This window comes from Electrona antarctica, assembly GCF_951216825.1.
Source record: "Electrona antarctica genome assembly, chromosome: 14".
Lineage (NCBI taxonomy): Eukaryota > Metazoa > Chordata > Actinopteri > Myctophiformes > Myctophidae > Electrona > Electrona antarctica.
In genome coordinates this window covers 37,096,298-37,112,662 of record NC_136795.1, presented here as the reverse complement: position 1 = coordinate 37,112,662, position 16,365 = coordinate 37,096,298, and the positions used below count along the sequence as shown (strand labels likewise).

The following is a 16,365-nucleotide window of genomic DNA, read 5'->3' as shown; positions in this document are numbered from 1 at the left end:
TGTAGTCAATGACCGGCCTCCTGAGTCTCCTCCTTAACCCTGACTATGAGAGATCGAGCTCCTTTTATCAAGATGAAGGTGCTGGTCAAGCAAAAGCCCACGGTCCATATTTGGAAATGTAATTCTATTCAAGTCCCAATCAAGTCACATTAGCAATGTCTGCACGGCACTTTTGGCAGAGGATCTTCAAGTGGTAATAAGAATATGCCACCAGCAACAGGTGATTATCCCCATTCCCCAAGCACTATTTTTACATGCCTTCCGTCCTGTGAAGTGCTGCTGTTAGCTTACTCATGGATGGTAATCCATGGTCTAATTACACGTTTAAGGCACTTTCACTTTTAGTCTGAGTAAACTATATACTATATATATATATATATATATATATATGTAACAATGTATGTAAATAAAAATAAGACTGTAACAATCACTACCGAGTTTCACATATTGTTTATGTATACTGAATTTTTTAATTACTATATATATATTTTTCTTTTTAACTTTAGTGTGTGCGTGCGTGCGTGCATTTATTTGAACTCATTTACGGGGTGTAACTGTCTTTGTGCATATTTATGGATGGAAACGAATATGATACCTCATTCACCCTTCATGGCTCTATAAGATCCTTATTGACCTACACAGCTCATCCTGTACTAGTAGGAGCACCTGCTCATCCTCTCCAAGGCATCTTGCGCAAGATTTACTGACTTAGCCAAGAAGGATGTTAGAGCTGGCAACCAAAGTAGGGATGTCCCGATCACGTTTTTTACTACCGATCCGATTCCGATCATTTGATTTTGAGTATCTGCGAATACAGATTTTTCCAAATCTGTATTCGCAAGCTCCGAGCTTGTAGATCTGCTATTTTTCAACAGCCAAAGTATAAAATAATGGTTAAATCCAATGCAATATCCTCCAACCTCAACTGTCAACCTAGTGGTGGTGTTGTATCCCGGTGCTAGGGGTGACATCCTAGAAATCCATCTCTTCCTGTTGCTTCCGCCAGTGCCCGTGCAGCAGATGTCCAGTGGGTCTTAGGGGGACTCTGCTTCTAGCTCTAAATGTCACTGTCAAGGTTCTTCTGGCATAATGTATAAGTCTTCAATGGTGTTGATCTGGAACAGACACAGAGAAGCCTCTGTGTGTCATTTATAGTTACACCTGTGCCCAGCCAACTGTGCATTGCAAAGATAGATGTGGAATGCTCCAGAGGTTTGGTATTGCTGCTGCTTCTTTGACAGATTAACACCTAAATTATACAAATGATTTACAGTCTGAAATGAAATAAAACATATCTAGTTAAAATACCAATGTAGCATCAGATCAATGAGTTATAATACAGTATCTTCTTGGATAGCATTCTTGTTTCATTTTTGTGGATAGAGGTTAATAGCGTAAGTAGGGTAGCGTGAAAAAAGAGCTGTAAAGATGTTCGGTATTTGTGTTATTTATTTTCTCATTTTCTTTTCTCAAGTATATTAGTATTCTCTTACTGTGTTCTCTGGTGAGCCGCTGCACATGCACCCCATCTTGTGGTATTTCACCACGACTTCACTTTTAGAATAGGCACATAAGGCTGTTAGAAATCTCATCTGTCATTGCATGTAGGCAAAGTAGAGCATGTGGAGCAGTGTGACTGAACTAACGTGTGAACAGAGTGTCAGCTTGAAAACATATCACACCATAACTTCATCTTCAGCACCAAGGTGTAATATGTTTTACGCTCAATTACAAGGAAATGTAGACAACACAACTTTCAACTCTGATGACCTTTTACTATAGTTGCTGTCTGGCTAGTGACAGCTGACTATATTCTAAGGTCATGCACAGGACCCTCTGCTCAGACAGCTTTATTGGAGAAGCTTAAGAGGTTTCAAAGTCGATATGAGACATACATGTCAGTGATGCTGTGAATATGTAGGGTGACTGCAGTTAGGATTGATTGGCAATGAACTGGGGGAATGTTTTATAAATTCGTAGAGCCCTGGACAGACAGGAGCCCTCAGATTTATCATTGTTTTTAGATATCACGTGACGTCAGTGTACATTTTTGAATCTCGCCCCTGACTAGCTATCACAATAAAAAACTTCGTCAAAAATTAAAATGAATTCTAAACTAAAATAATAACCTTGCTCAGAATGCTGTTTCTTAAGTCCAGAAGCCTTGGAGCTGGAAACACTTGTTCACAGCTCCAATGTGACCTCCTACACTGAAAGTCACACATGTGCACACGTGCAGGAGATAATTATCCCTACTTTACAGGGATTTCTGGAAATGTCATGTACATACCAGCTGCTGCCGTTCAGTACAGCCCAACGGAAAAGGTGGACTTTGATAGGGTCTATTATAAATCATAGGCTTTCCTTTTTGCAATCCAAATGCAAAGCTAGTCTTTAGATTAGACGATATGGCATGATGGTCACGTTTTTATTTTTGGCATTTTGAATGAATGGCGACTGCTAATGTATTTGAACAGGTTAACCCATTCAGGACGGGAAACCTTTGTGTTATACTTTAGCTATTGAAAAATAGCAGATCTACAAGCGCACAGCACTGGGTGCTTGTAGATCTATTTTTTAATCGTGAAAATGTGGCACAAGTCTTTGAATATTATATTCTTTTAACTCAAATCTTTGCTTCTGGGGGGTCCCTGGAACAACATATTTTCAGATGTGGGTCGGTGGCCAATTACATAGTTTTTGGGGTCCTTGACATGAAATAGTTATTCCCAGAATCTTAGACCAAGGTTGTGGAAAAAATGGCCGTTTCATTATACACTGTGACGATTGCCAGTTCAGTTTTAGGAGCCAACCAGACACATCTGGGAAATGGGAACACAATTAACTGTAAAAACCAACAGTACCATAAGATGTCAATACAATGTCACATTTTATTCAAAAACTTTTAGAAAACATGACAACTATAAAAGAAAAAACAACAAATCGTGATATATTTTTATACACCAAACAAAATAAAAAAATAAAATTTGTAGAACCAAGGGAGCCTAGAATCTCAGCTTTTGGAAGAACCACTTGTTCTGGCCGGTCTTGTACCTGTGGAAAAATCAAACAAGACTTTAGAAAGTATTTACAACATCACAGCGAACAGTCTATTGTCATGCCAAGACAAGATTGTTAGACATGTTTCTTGGACATCAAATCCACGTGTCTTCTTTCAAAGTGTTACCATGTGCATATACATTTCCACAAAGACCCAATACCCAATAGAAAAACAATTTGCTCACAAAATAATAACAGTCTCACCTCTGCTCAAACTTGACCTTTGCTTCCCGCCTGGCCTTCCGCTTTGCGGCAGGGTCGCCATGAAGGACATCCTTATTGACCACATTTATGTCAATGTTTATGTTGACCGAGTATCTGAAAAATAATTAGTCCATTAGTCGAGTCAATAAAATCCTTTTTTTAACATTGTTCAAGGTATTTCCGGTTGTTGATGCAGCTATCCTAGTTTATCCCATTATTAAAGGGTTAGTTCAGATTTTTGGACTTAATGTAGGAGGAGAGCTGTAGGAAATACATGAACTATGGTTTTGTATATGCTGCTGGCATAGTGACAGAGAAGTTGAACGAAAGTTGTGCTATATGGTTGAAATAGGTCCAACAATACAACTGATGCTAGTTTTGTCTTTTGTGTATTCATTCATTTTAATGCATGGCCCACAGACCCACACAAAATGACCGTAACTACTTTAGGTTATGGTTTGAGGTAGGTTGTTGTTCTACCAATAGTATGTCGGAACTAAAGCCTGTACCCTTTTGAATAGCCAACGGAAAAATCTAAAATCACAGATGCTTTCCTCGTTTTAATGGGTAATATTAGATGTTGGCTTCAGTTCCTTTGACATTTTTTCTCTCAAACCAGTTTACTGGTATATGCACTACATAATCCCCTGATTTCAATTATGAGTCGTGTAGTGCAATTAATGGCCAACAAAACTGTACACAATCGTGACAACTCCATACACCCATGCATGCAAAAGCACAGAATTGCCCAAGTGCCAACAGGATTTTAGGAGTGTTGGATGGTCTATGACCAAACTGTTAAATCTCTAATTTCAACATAATCTGTAATAAACAAAATACTATTTTTTTGAGGGGCAGTATTTAATGTTTGTTTTTAGTTCGTTTAAAAAAAAAACATTGACAATGAAGAGAAAGTATACGTCATCTTGTCCCTAACAAACATTAAATGCCATTAAGAATAAATCACAATAAATCACCTAATCATAGCAACATGAGTTAGACTTTAATATATTAGCGCCCCTCACTTCACACAGTTGTGGTTTTTGTTATAGAAAACACCTTATTAGATGGAACTATTATCCACATCCAAGCTGGTACTGACCTGGTGGGCATAATGTGACTGTGGTTGAACACCTTCACAAAGGCCTTGATCTTGGACCTCTTGGCAACCTTCTTCTTGCTCATGGATGCGGTCACCTTGCGAGGGTAGCGGTCGATCCCCGCAACCAGAACGTGGCTGTAGAGGTGGTCAGGTGTGGCCTCATCGAAGTTCTGCAAAGAGAAGCAAAACGTGTTGACACTGTGCAACAAGACATTCTAGGCCAGTTCAAACTAAGAGCAGCATCTCTTTGGGCTAATTCTACTGAATGACCAATTAGCAGTGTATAATTAAATAAACTTGTGTTTTTAATCTCAATTAAATTCAGTGGGTGGATATAACTTGAAATGCATGCATGGTGTATGTAATGCTTTTTGTCCTTGGCTTGCAGGAATTCATTTTGCATTAAGCAGCCATCAGGACACAACAATACATTACACAAGACATTGCCAATACTACACAGCTCCTGCATGATTCACATTTTAAGCACTATAACATTAGGGCAGACTTTTACCTGCACTATCATGGCTTTACGCCCGGCGTAGCGTCCAGCCAGGATCATCACCACCTTGCCCGGTCTCATCAACTTGCCCATATCTGTCACAAACAAAACACCGTAAGCTCCCTCATAAACACAACATATTAGTCTAGTTACCGGAGGCTTTGTATGCCGTTGTGTGCACCGCACAAGCAAACAATGTTATGTAAAATCTAGTCATTTAGTCATTATCAATGATTGCAGCCAGCTTGATTATTAGCAAGCTGAGCTAGCATTAGCCATGTGGCTGCGAAACGCCGGTTGAAAGTGCAACCACTACCGGTAAATATTATGTTTCTAGTGGACAACACAGCTCATTGTTGTCAGAATTCGAAAAACAAGCTACAGCTCAGACTGTAATCAACAGAGCATCTACGTGTAGGAAGCTGTCATGTTGGAAATGACGGCTACAGAGACAAACTTTTAAAACAGTTTACATTTCCTCCACTGAAAAATGAACAGAAATAGTAACATATCTGAGCTCCATGTATGTTCACTACACATACGTCGTAGATGAAACAATGAAAATTACTAGATTTTAGAGGATGATTGAAGATTATAAAAAGGAATATCACTCACCAACACGTTCTATGATCACCGCTATCAAGAAAGGAAGTTACGAAAGGACTTTTTTACGTTCACGTAGTCCCTTGACCTCTCACGTACCTGTCACGCCCAACTGGTAGACGTCACGTTCTGCTGAACCTTCAAACTAAACGTATAGTCAGAAATGTGTTTATGTATGCGTTTTACGACTGTAAGCTTGTGAGCTCAGCTAATTTATTATTTAATCAATTATTTGCATTCTTTTTTTTCCTCTTGATGTTTAGTAAACAGACGATGATTGTGGTGAAATAAAAAGAGGAAATACAAGCTCTTTGACTTTACACCTGGGAAAAACTGAATCCATTCTCTTTGGATCAAATAGTAATCTCAGGCAGACGGCTTCTCAGTATTATCACACGAAACGATGAAATAGGTTCCATCCCGGAGGCAAATAATCTAGATTCCTGTACACCTGGAACTCTTCACTAGTCAACAAAAATACCTTGAAGACTCGGCCAGGAGTCTCTCAGACATACAAGGTTTCTTCGACTATGCATGCACCGCTTGTATTTTTATTCAGTTGCGCTTTTGTTTGAAATGTACCCATTCTGATACTGTTAAATACTTCAGCACTTCAAAACAAGGCTCCAGACTTCCCAAAACAAACTGGTCAAGCCCATTTGAATAGTCTTTATTCAGACCACAGCCATCTTGCCAGTGTGGTATGAATTAAACTGTATTTGCACCCCAAGAGATATATAAAGTTCTAATTAACCATGAAAACCCCGAGTAGGCTACGTAATGACTCCTCACACAGATTCGTTTTACATTGATGAAGGCAGGCAGAGACGTATGTATCAAAATTACAAAAGGTTTTATTAAACTCGGTAGCAGCAAGTGTATTAACCAACATCAATTAATTATTATGAAGTCAATATTACGATATTTCAAATCAGCAAAATAAGATGCAGGATAAAATGGGTTACACAACACATTATATAATAGGCCACTGCTTCACAAGGGAAATATAAAAGCAGTAGGCTACTCTAATACTCTCCTCCCCTACGGGGAAATAGCTGTCGGCTTAGGAGACTGGTGGTGTCAAACTCAAGGAACAAAATAAACAATGAATGCAAAACAAGCAAACAGAAATAATAAAGGATAAAACAAGTGACAACCCCGCAGGTTTAGGGTAGTCTACGAGCCAGTCGGTCGTGTCCCACCGGCCGTTGTGAATGACGGAGGATTCATTGTGAGGACGGTTTGGAGACTGTGGACCCTCGAAGGAGAAGAGGTTGTGTGAATGCTCCGTAAACAAACCCCAGCAGCAGTGGTGATGCTGGCCCTGCAAAGCACAAGCGGCCGTGTTAAACTAATACTTAAAATACTATACTACAATTCACTGAGGCAAGACAGAGAGCTCAGAGAACACTATGAGACCTACCACTTGAGGGCGACACGCACCGTCGTGATGACCACCGCGGCGGACCTCCGAGGTGGTGGAAAGCCTGGTGAGGCGAGGTTACGGCGGACCAGATAAGGGGACAACTGTAACAACAAGAGGCAGAGCCCATGCATGTTTATTCCCGTGGCGTCAAAGACACCCAAATTAACATGTACTGCCGCTACTGCGGGTAAGGAAGCCGCCGACATACCTGGGTATGGCGTGGTGATGTTTCACCGCACGCATGCAGGACTCCAGAAGGAGTCCTGGAAGGGAGGGTGCAAAGCCCCGAAGCTAAAGAGACAAGCGGTCAGTCACACTGTCAAGTTCACGACCAATAAATAAGTGCAGGCGATCATTTCAAATAGCAAGAGGGAGAGAAACATATACCTGCACCAATATGTACAGCGCACGCTGTATTGTGTGTGGACACGCCAGCTGACAGAGCGTGGTAGCCACGACGAGCAGAAGAGACAACCAGCTGACAGTAGGAAACGTCGTTTATACTGCCATTAATCAGCCACTGATGAGTGGGATGGTCCGTGACAGCGTGGGAACTCACCCTGGAACTCACGCCCATGCAGTGCCACACCAGCAAGGTGCTACGTAGGTGCTACTTCCCATAGACAGCCCATTCATCCAAACAGAAAAGTCCTCTCTAATTATATTAAACAATGTAAAAGGGAATGCTTGAATTATCCTCTTTATATCCGCAAAGTGTTTGTTTCATAAAAATCCACCGTAGACATTTTATGAGCTACTTCCTCAAGAAATTCCAACTGCAGGCTGCAGCTCTCCTTGCATGTGATTTCTTTCTAAGTGTTGGAGTTTGGAAGCGCTCGTTGAATCTCACTCAATGGCCCATGCGTACCACCTGTTTTGAATTTGCACATAGTGCAGCAGGCAGCAGGAGGTTGCTTTACAGATAACGAGCGCTTCCATACTCCATACACTTGTGGGGACAGTGAGGACAGGCAGGTGTGTCTCATCTGGAGAAGACAGGAAGACAAGAGAATAGATGAAGAAGAAGCTGTGTGATGTTGAGCTGAGGAGGATCCAGCAATATGAGGTGGATGTAACTCTGGACCCTGATACAGCAAACCCCTTCCTCATCCTTTCTGAGGATGGAAAACAAGTGAGTCATGGAAGAAAGAAGAAGAAGGCCCTCCCAAACAACACAGAGTTTCTCATATTGAGTCTCTGCATGTCTTATAGGAAAACAAAGCTTCTCCCCAGGAAGGTTTTACTATGAGATTCAGGTTGGAGGGAAGACTGACTGGACAATACTGATAAAAGTCCATCTGACAAACAGTATATGTAACATGATTCAATCAGTTATGATTAACAAGCCACATTTAAGTAGTAGACGCACGTGTGACGGTTTTATTTTCGCGCCACTGGCTGGTTGTTTTTGATACCAATGCATGTTGTACACGTTGTGTATAATTTGGTGTTTACATTAGAAAGAGAGCTTTGAAACAACTCATTTGGTTTCACAACTTTCATGAAGCCACGTTTCATCTTGAATGCAGCCTTGGACGTTCGCATTACAGTATCCACTTCCCGCATGACCGACGATGCACCCTTGGATATACTGACATTTTATTTTAATGGACGCGTTACGTTATGTGAAAATATAATCCGACTTTGGAGGATTAAATGTTTATGGCCTATTCATAGTTATAGTTTGAGGAGGTGTTGGCCATGGAGGGTATAGATATACACTACAGTGTAGTGTATATCTATACCCTCCATGGCCAACACCTCTTCAAATTGAACGACCGGGGGGAGCCAACCGAGTACCCGAGTACCCGGCCTCTGTCCCCCGACACACACACTCGTCACGGCCAGCAGGACAGTAACCTTGCCTCACCAGGCTTTCCACCAGGACAGCGCTGTGGTTTTGCGAGCTGAGCTGTCATTGTATTAGGACAAGTGGTGAAGTAGAAACGTGGAGAGAAGATGGTGTGTTTTGGACAAACTGGCTAGCAGTGGTGTACGTTGATTTGTGTCAAATGGAGTCTGTATGGCTAAAGATAAATGAACACATGGCGTCGGTGGGAGAGGTCCCCACACACCGGGCGCGATTTTCGGATTTCTAGCGGCGTTTCTCCATCGGTTTTCCGAAAAACGCGTCCAGTGTGCAACCACCTTTAAAGGTCTCCACACACCGGGCACGAATCGGATCAATTGTGTGTTTTGGACAAACAGCGTGGTGGTGTTTTGTGTCAGCTGAAGCTTCATGTCAGAGTCTTTGTGTTGCGCCTCAGTGAGGCCAAACTCTTCCAGAGAGAGATGGAGACACTATCTCAGCTGGAGAAACATGTTGTTTGCATGCATGCATCGCTGCCTTGCATGCTGTGTGCTACTATGCCCTAGTGACTGACAACTTGACAAGTGTTGAGTCTGTCACTCACTTTGAGTGATTTATGGCGTTGTCTTTCTGTTAAAATCCAAATATGTTAACTTAAGAACTCCGGACATATTAGGACATTGTTTATTTGTGCACACGTGTAGCCTATTGTATGTCCCCACACTCGCAGACCAAATGTTGTTATTCTCACACAGTGATTATAACCAGTTTAACTTGCACATCTATTGTGGTTTAATATCGTGGTGGTATGTATAGCCCAGGAGGTAGACATTGGTGATCTTGCATTATAGAAGGGTCGGTGTCGGGGGAAAAAAGGGTCCACATTTTGCAGATGTGTGAAGCTCACCTGCCCCAAATATAATGTTACTGCTTATTTGGCTACATTAAATGTACAGTACAAGCTTGTAGATTTTTCCAAACAGATATTTAAAATAAAGTATAGTAGAGAGTCAATCGCGCACACTCACGCACGCAGTAGTCATGAGGTTTCACTAACTGTTTTTACTGTGATTTCAGGCTGACCGACTAGCTGACTGGAGTGGAGTCCACTGCAGCCTGGACTGGAGTGGTCACCATCACCAAGTCACACAGGTATGACCTTCACAAAACACACAATGTTCTCATATTCTTTTGAACTCTGGTCCTAGATTGGCTAAAATAGCCAATCTACAAGCTTGTTTGTTTTGCCTGACTTCTATGCTTGAAGTATTCCTTCTCATTGGAGGAAAAATCACAGTTTAACCAATTTAACCCTACACATTGGCTATTTCAATACAGCAAATGTACAGTACAAGCTTGTAGATCAGCTATTTTCCAAACAGATTTTTAAAATGAAGTATAGTAGAGAGTCAATCGCACACATTCCAGTTAAAACTGCTAGTTCGTGCACGCACGCAGTAGTCATGAGGTTTCACCAACTGTTTTTACTGTGATTTCAGGCTGACCGACCCACCCACCCAGCCAGCTGACGTCCACTGCAGCCTGGAGTGGTCACCTGCACCAAGTCACAGAAGCAAGTCGCAGCTGTCGCACAGGTAAAGACCTTCACATAACACGCTACGCAATGTTCTCATTTTCTTTTGAGCTTCCTTCAACCCCAAAAATAGCCAATCTACAAGCTAATTTGTTTTGCTTGACTCCCAATATGTTTGAAGTATTCCTTCTCATTGGAATTTATGGAAAGTAGACTTGCAATAGTGTAGTGGTTAGTTTGATGCACTTCTGCATTCTGATGTCTGTACTGTACAATGTCATTTTATGTGTTTGTAGGACCACAGCATTGAGTCCTGTAGAGAAGCTGTCATCAGAGTCCTCATTGTCTTCCTTGGGGAAAAGACGGAGGAGTTGATCAAGGATTACAAGGTAAAGAAAATCTACCTCTGTTCTAAACTTCTTGCTAAAAGACCTAGCCTATAGAGCGTCGCAGTCCCGCCTCCTACCCGGGACCAGGAAATGAAATCCAATGCATTATTCTCATAGACATTTCGTAAAGTATTTATTTAAAGACGGTTACGCCGCGGACAAAGCCAACTCGAGTCGTGACAACTCATGACAACACAAACAATATTTTGGACCAAACAAATAATTAGAAAGAAGAAAAACAACAAAAAAAGTGTTGTAACCTGCCGTTTTTTTCTTCTTTCTAATTATTTGTTTGGTCCAAAATATTGTTTGTGTTGTCATGAGTTGTCACGACTCGAGTTGGCTTTGTCCGCGGCGTAACCGTCTTTAAATAAATACTTTACGAAATGTCTATGAGAATAATGCATTGTATTTCATTTCCTGGTCCCGGGTAGGAGGCGGGACTGCGACGCTCTATAGAGCACCGAAGTCTGACGTCACTTTCAGTAGAGGGCACCAACACACAGGTTCATGTATTTTTGAGTGGTGCAAACCACTCCAACAACCAGCTTTGTCTGTATCTATGTTTGTGTACGTGTACGTGTGTGTACCTGTACGTTGGACCCAAAAAAATGAGCATGGTTACTATGGTCACTGACATTACGTCAGACCACAGCTGATCAGGCTATATAAGACCCTGCACCACTCGGTTCACACAGGTGTGATTTTTGTATTTGCTTTGAAATCTCCATAGGGCGATTTTAGGTCGCTTCATATAAGAACTGTGTTTGAAAAATAAACTGACCACCCCGGCCTTTCTGTAAGGGGAGTGGCTGTGCGTCGTTAATGATGTCCATTCATATTTGATACAGCCAGTTTCTGGAGAAAATGGAATTAATGTGGCCGCAAAAGCCTTGAAACTACATATGAAGGCAATGTCGCTGCTAATATACGTAGCATTAAATATCAATAAAATAAAAATAAACGTAATTGACATTCAGTTTCTGAAGATGCAGCCACCCGCCTACCCGGAAATGTAGTCTCTGGGTTGTTTGACTCGTTTCTAACGCTTATTTTGTTACTCTTTGGGTATATTTGTACATTTCCACCTTCAGTCGATGCTTCATATCCATATGAGTGGGTGATCGGTTTATTTTTCAAACACAGTTCTTATATGATGCAATCTAAAATCCCCCTATGGAGATTACAATGCAAATAAAAAGTACATGATACCTGTGGACTGACGCTCTCTACTGACAGTGACGTCAGGACTTCGGTGCTCTATATGAGACAGGATTTTGCCATCTACAATATAGGGTATCCGTGTGACATCATCATACCCGGAAGATATGCGGGAATGCCTACTGAGTGGCACAAAACTACTTTCTGGCAGAGTATTGGACTTGAGACTCGATGACTCGACTCGAGTCCGACTCGAGTCATTGATTTGACGACTTGCAACTCGACTTGGACTTGAGGGTAAAAACTTGAGACTCGACTTGACTTGGAAGACAATGACTCCAGAGTCGACTCGACTTGAGACAAGCTGACTCGGACAACTTAAGTAACCGGCCTGTCCGGCAGAGTATTGGACTCGAGACTCGATGACTCGACTCGAGTCCGACTCGAGTCATTGATTTGACGACTTGCAACTCGACTTGGACTTGAGGGTAAAAACTTGAGACTCGACTTGACTTGACTTGCCCACAACAGAAAAACTTGAGACTTGCTTGAGACTTGGACCAAATGACTTGCTACTCGACTCGGACTTGGATCGGAGAGACTCGTGCAATTGTCTGCTTTCTGGCCTTGACACATACATCCAAACAGAAAAGTCCTATTTGATTGCATTAAATTACTTTAAATTCACTTCATCACTCAATCTGCCATTCACTTTATGCATGTGCATACCCTCTATAGAGCCTATCTGATGGCTTGGTGGGATCAATGGCTGGTCAGTTGGCTGGTCAGTTAAGTAATATCATGGTCAGCAGGCTATACCAAATACTAGTAGTTTTGGTACATCCTGGTAGAGGTTTTCACTGTCAGTGATGATTTTGGATGCCATATCATCTGCTGGTGTCGGTCCACTGTGTTTTATCAAGTCCAGAGTCAATACAGCCATCTACCATAAGATGTGTTGTTGACCAGCTTTATGGAGATGCTGATTTGCTTTTCTAGCGAGACGTGGCACCTTCCCACAGTGCCAAAACTACTAGTAACTGGTATACTCACCATAGTATTAATCTTGGAGGAAGGTGTGAGACACTGGACACAACAATACAAACTAGAAAAAGTGCCCTTCTGGGCACAGGTCTCCACCAGGAGGATAGGATTGTGTGTGATGTTTGGCAAAATGTTTAGGAGTAATATAAACGTGTGTGTGTGTGTGTGTGTGTGTGTGTGTGTGTGTGTGTGTGTGTGTGTGTGTGTGTGTGTGTGTGTGTGTGTGTGTGTGTGTGTGTGTGTGTGTGTGTGTGTGTGTGTGTGTGTGTGTGTGTGTGTGTGTGTGTGTGTGTGTGTGTGTGTGTGTGTGTGTGTGTGACGCGACTTGGCCTGTTGTAGCGCCACCATGAGGCTGATTTGAAAACTGTCAAGTGGCATTTCTTCCTCAGCCTAGTAGTGGGAATAGGCATGCACAGTTTCACCGCAATCGGACGCTGCGTTGCGGAGTTGTGGCAATTTGTACAAAACGGGTACAAAACATGACATGACTATGGAGAGCATGTGTACCGATTTGCGTGAAATTTGGATAAAATCTGAAGGAGTAATATTAGAAAATGTGTTTTACATATGTCGGCCTCCTGGTGGCGCTATAAAGAGCAGATGTGAAAAATTCCAGGCAAAGGTTTTTCCTTGGCCTCTAGGGAGTGTGCATACATGGTTTTACACAGATCGGTGCAGTTATAGGTAAAAACACAAATCGGCCAGTTATAGCGCCACCATGAGGCTGAGTTGAAAATATTCAAGTGGCATTTCTTCCTCAACCTAGTGGGAATGTGCGTGCAAAATTTCACGGAAATCACACCATGTGTTCATGATTTGCAGCATTTTGTTTGAAACGGAGCACTCCTGCGAACTTTGGAAGCCAATCTTTGCCAATCAGGATGGAGTCTGAAAAATCTGAAAGACCCTTTTCGTTGAATGGCTCTAGAGAGACTGTGTACCAATTTGCGTAATGTTTGGACAAAATCTGTAGGTGTACTGTCAAAACATTTGTTTTGCACAAAGCGGCCTCCTGGTGGCGCTATAACAGGCCAATGTGAAAACTTTGGGGCAGAGGTTCAGCTCTGGCATTCAGGGAGTGTGTGTGCAGAGTATGGCTGCGATCAAGCCAACGGTGCCAGAGATTAGCTGTTCACAGACGGACGGACGGACACACGGACGGACGGACACACGGACGGACGGACGGACGGACGGAGTGCAAAACATACTCTCTCCCCATGCCTTCGGCCTGGTGGAGACAATGAGATTACAGCTGCTGTCAAAGCAAAACTGGGCTTCTATTAGCCCAGACCACACTTGCTACAAACTGCCGTGTAGACTGCAGAGAGAGAGCAAAAACAAATGTATGCACCTTTTTGTTTTAGCATATTCTCACTGTCTCTGTTTTCCCCAGGTATTTGATGACGATGATGCAGCTGTCCATGAGGCCATCTCTTCTAGTGTCCTGAGCATCTTCGAGTACAGCAGAGGTGGTAGTCTCGACAGAACGGCCAGGGGATCCGCAAGTAATTCCGACGGGGCATTAGTCCTAGGTTGTCGTTTGTCTGACCAATGACCAGTCTGAAGTACTGCACCCTAGGCCATAATGACCTTTAGAACACTTTAAAATATTTTTTAGACAGTCATGAGGGCTATCATCCACGAAAACATTAGGCCAATGACTTTTAGAACATACTTTTAATTGTTTAGTAGCCCCGAGGGTTGGCCTCCATGAAAAGATTAGTACTTTAAACTTGAATTCAAACCATATACTTTGGGAGACATTTTGGTGCTTGCGTCCAGCTCAAGAAATATTTTCTGAAACGCCTCAAAAGTGTACTTCAAAGGCTTGGGGTAGGTAAGGTCCAATGCATACATCAGGCCCATCAGGTATAGGTGCAAGTATTTGCAACATCAGGGATACCATTATGGCCTAACGTTTTCAATGAGGCTCTAGCCCTCAGGGGTACTAATACAAATTACAAGTATGTTCTAAAGGTCATGGCCTAATCATTACCTCTGATAGACACACGTCCACTGCCAATGTGTTAATGGACTCTATATTTGAACAAATACAATTATGTTTCTTTGTGTTTTTGTTATGCACTGATAATTTTGTTAAGAAAAGCCAAACACTGGTTCCCACTGCCCACAGAGCCATAGAGAACCACAGTACACTGTTGGTCCAATGGGGCCCACAGAGCCATAGAGAACCACAGTACACTGTGGGTCCACTGCCCACAGGGCCATAGAGAACCACAGTACACTGTGGGTCCAATGGGTCCACTGCCCACAGGGCCATAGAGAACCACAGCACACTGTGGGTCCACTGCCCACAGGGCCATAGAGAACCACAGTACACTGTGGGTCCACTGCCCACAGGGCCATAGAGAACCACAGTACACTGTGGGTCCACTGCCCACAGGGCCATAGAGAACCACAGTACACTGTGGGTCCACTGCCCAAGACATATCTTGTAGATCCAGTACATTTTACTGGACATATCTTGTAGATTTTACTGGACATATCTTGTAGATTTTATTGGAAAATGTAGACTATTGAATTGACTGGATTGCGTATTTTATACAAGAACTAGTCTTGTTTAATAAAAGTACCTTTTTGATCCCTTAGTTAGGAGGTTGGGCAGTGGAAGGGTTCCACTGCTGGAACTCAGGTTTACATGTTTTTTGACCATTTACGGTATTATTATTGTGTGTGTATTTTCTGCCCACTCTTTCTTCCTTTTCTCCTGAAATGTACATACACTCTGAAGTGATATTGCCCTGTTGCCCCTGTTAAGTGTTGACTTGATGCCATATGTAGTCCATCTGAAGAAAGCGAGGATTATACAGAGGCATTGGAGATGGGGGGGGGGGGGGGGGGGGTGAAAAAAAAATCCTGGGAATTGCACTTGTGTCCAATGTATAAATATAAATGCTGTCTATACTGTACTGCTTTTTCCAAAATAAATATTATAAAAAATAAATAAAAAATAAAGTACCTTTTTGACTCAATTAAATTCATTGATTTTTTTAAATAAATGGGGTGGCATATTTTTATCAGTTGACCTTTACTGAATTGCTTCAGTTTGAGTTCATTTGAGCACCTAAATTCAGATTTGGGCACCGTAGCATGTGGTTTTTAAGTGGTGGGCCTCGGGTCATCCTAGGGGCTAGAACAGGGGTGCCCACACATTTATGACATGAGATCTACTTTCAAAATGACCAGCTCAACAAGATCTATCCACTGAAAAAATAAATGTACCATTGCTGAAAATAGTTTAAATATATAATGTACGTGGGGGGGCTTTGGAATAGGGAGAAATTATGACAGGCAGTTTGCTGTCAAAATATGTCCTCCCCGTATTTAACTTAAACGCCCAATGCATTCTCAATGGCAATAGCACAAACTTTGGCAGTCCTACATACTTACACCTAGAAACCCCATTCAAACCTATTTAGGTTCATCTTACGGTGGACAAAGAAATCTTTGAAATGTTTCATAGTTTTAGAAATATAGTGCTTTCAAATTTGAGAAATTTATAATGGGGCTCA

General features: G+C 42.1%; 1 protein-coding gene and 1 long non-coding RNA gene across 2 annotated transcripts; both read right to left on the bottom strand.

Moving 5' to 3' along the window:
• Window positions 1-2,989: 2,989 nt before the first annotated feature.
• On the bottom strand, window positions 2,990-5,535 carry LOC306936973 (large ribosomal subunit protein eL27-like). Its single transcript, XM_079520642.1, has 5 exons — window positions 5,481-5,535; window positions 4,878-4,960; window positions 4,367-4,536; window positions 3,265-3,378; window positions 2,990-3,054 (listed from the first exon to the last, which is right to left on the bottom strand). The coding sequence occupies exons 2-5, from the start codon at window positions 4,956-4,958 to the stop codon at window positions 3,006-3,008; spliced, it is 414 nt and encodes a 137-aa protein (XP_079376768.1). The 5' UTR covers window positions 4,959-4,960; window positions 5,481-5,535; the 3' UTR covers window positions 2,990-3,005.
• Window positions 5,536-6,302: 767 nt separating this feature from the next.
• Window positions 6,303-7,348, bottom strand: LOC306936976. The gene is made up of 4 exons (XR_013791576.1): window positions 7,282-7,348; window positions 7,103-7,185; window positions 6,892-6,995; window positions 6,303-6,792 (listed from the first exon to the last, which is right to left on the bottom strand). It is a non-coding gene; the product is annotated as an uncharacterized lncRNA (long non-coding RNA).
• Window positions 7,349-16,365: the final 9,017 nt, after the last annotated feature.

What these genes read in the sequence shown, in the direction of transcription:
- LOC306936973 (XM_079520642.1), bottom strand. Translation starts at nt 4,958, where the DNA reads ATGGGCAAGTTGATGAGACCGGGCAAGGTGGTGATGATCCTGGCTGGA. An exon ending in GTAAAGCCATGATAGTGCAG is followed by an intron (nt 4,537 to 4,877) that starts GTAAAAGTCTGC and finishes TTCTCTTTGCAG; the next exon opens with AACTTCGATGAGGCCACACC. An exon ending in AAGGTCAAGTTTGAGCAGAG is followed by an intron (nt 3,055 to 3,264) that starts GTGAGACTGTTA and finishes ATTTTTCCACAG; the next exon opens with GTACAAGACCGGCCAGAACA.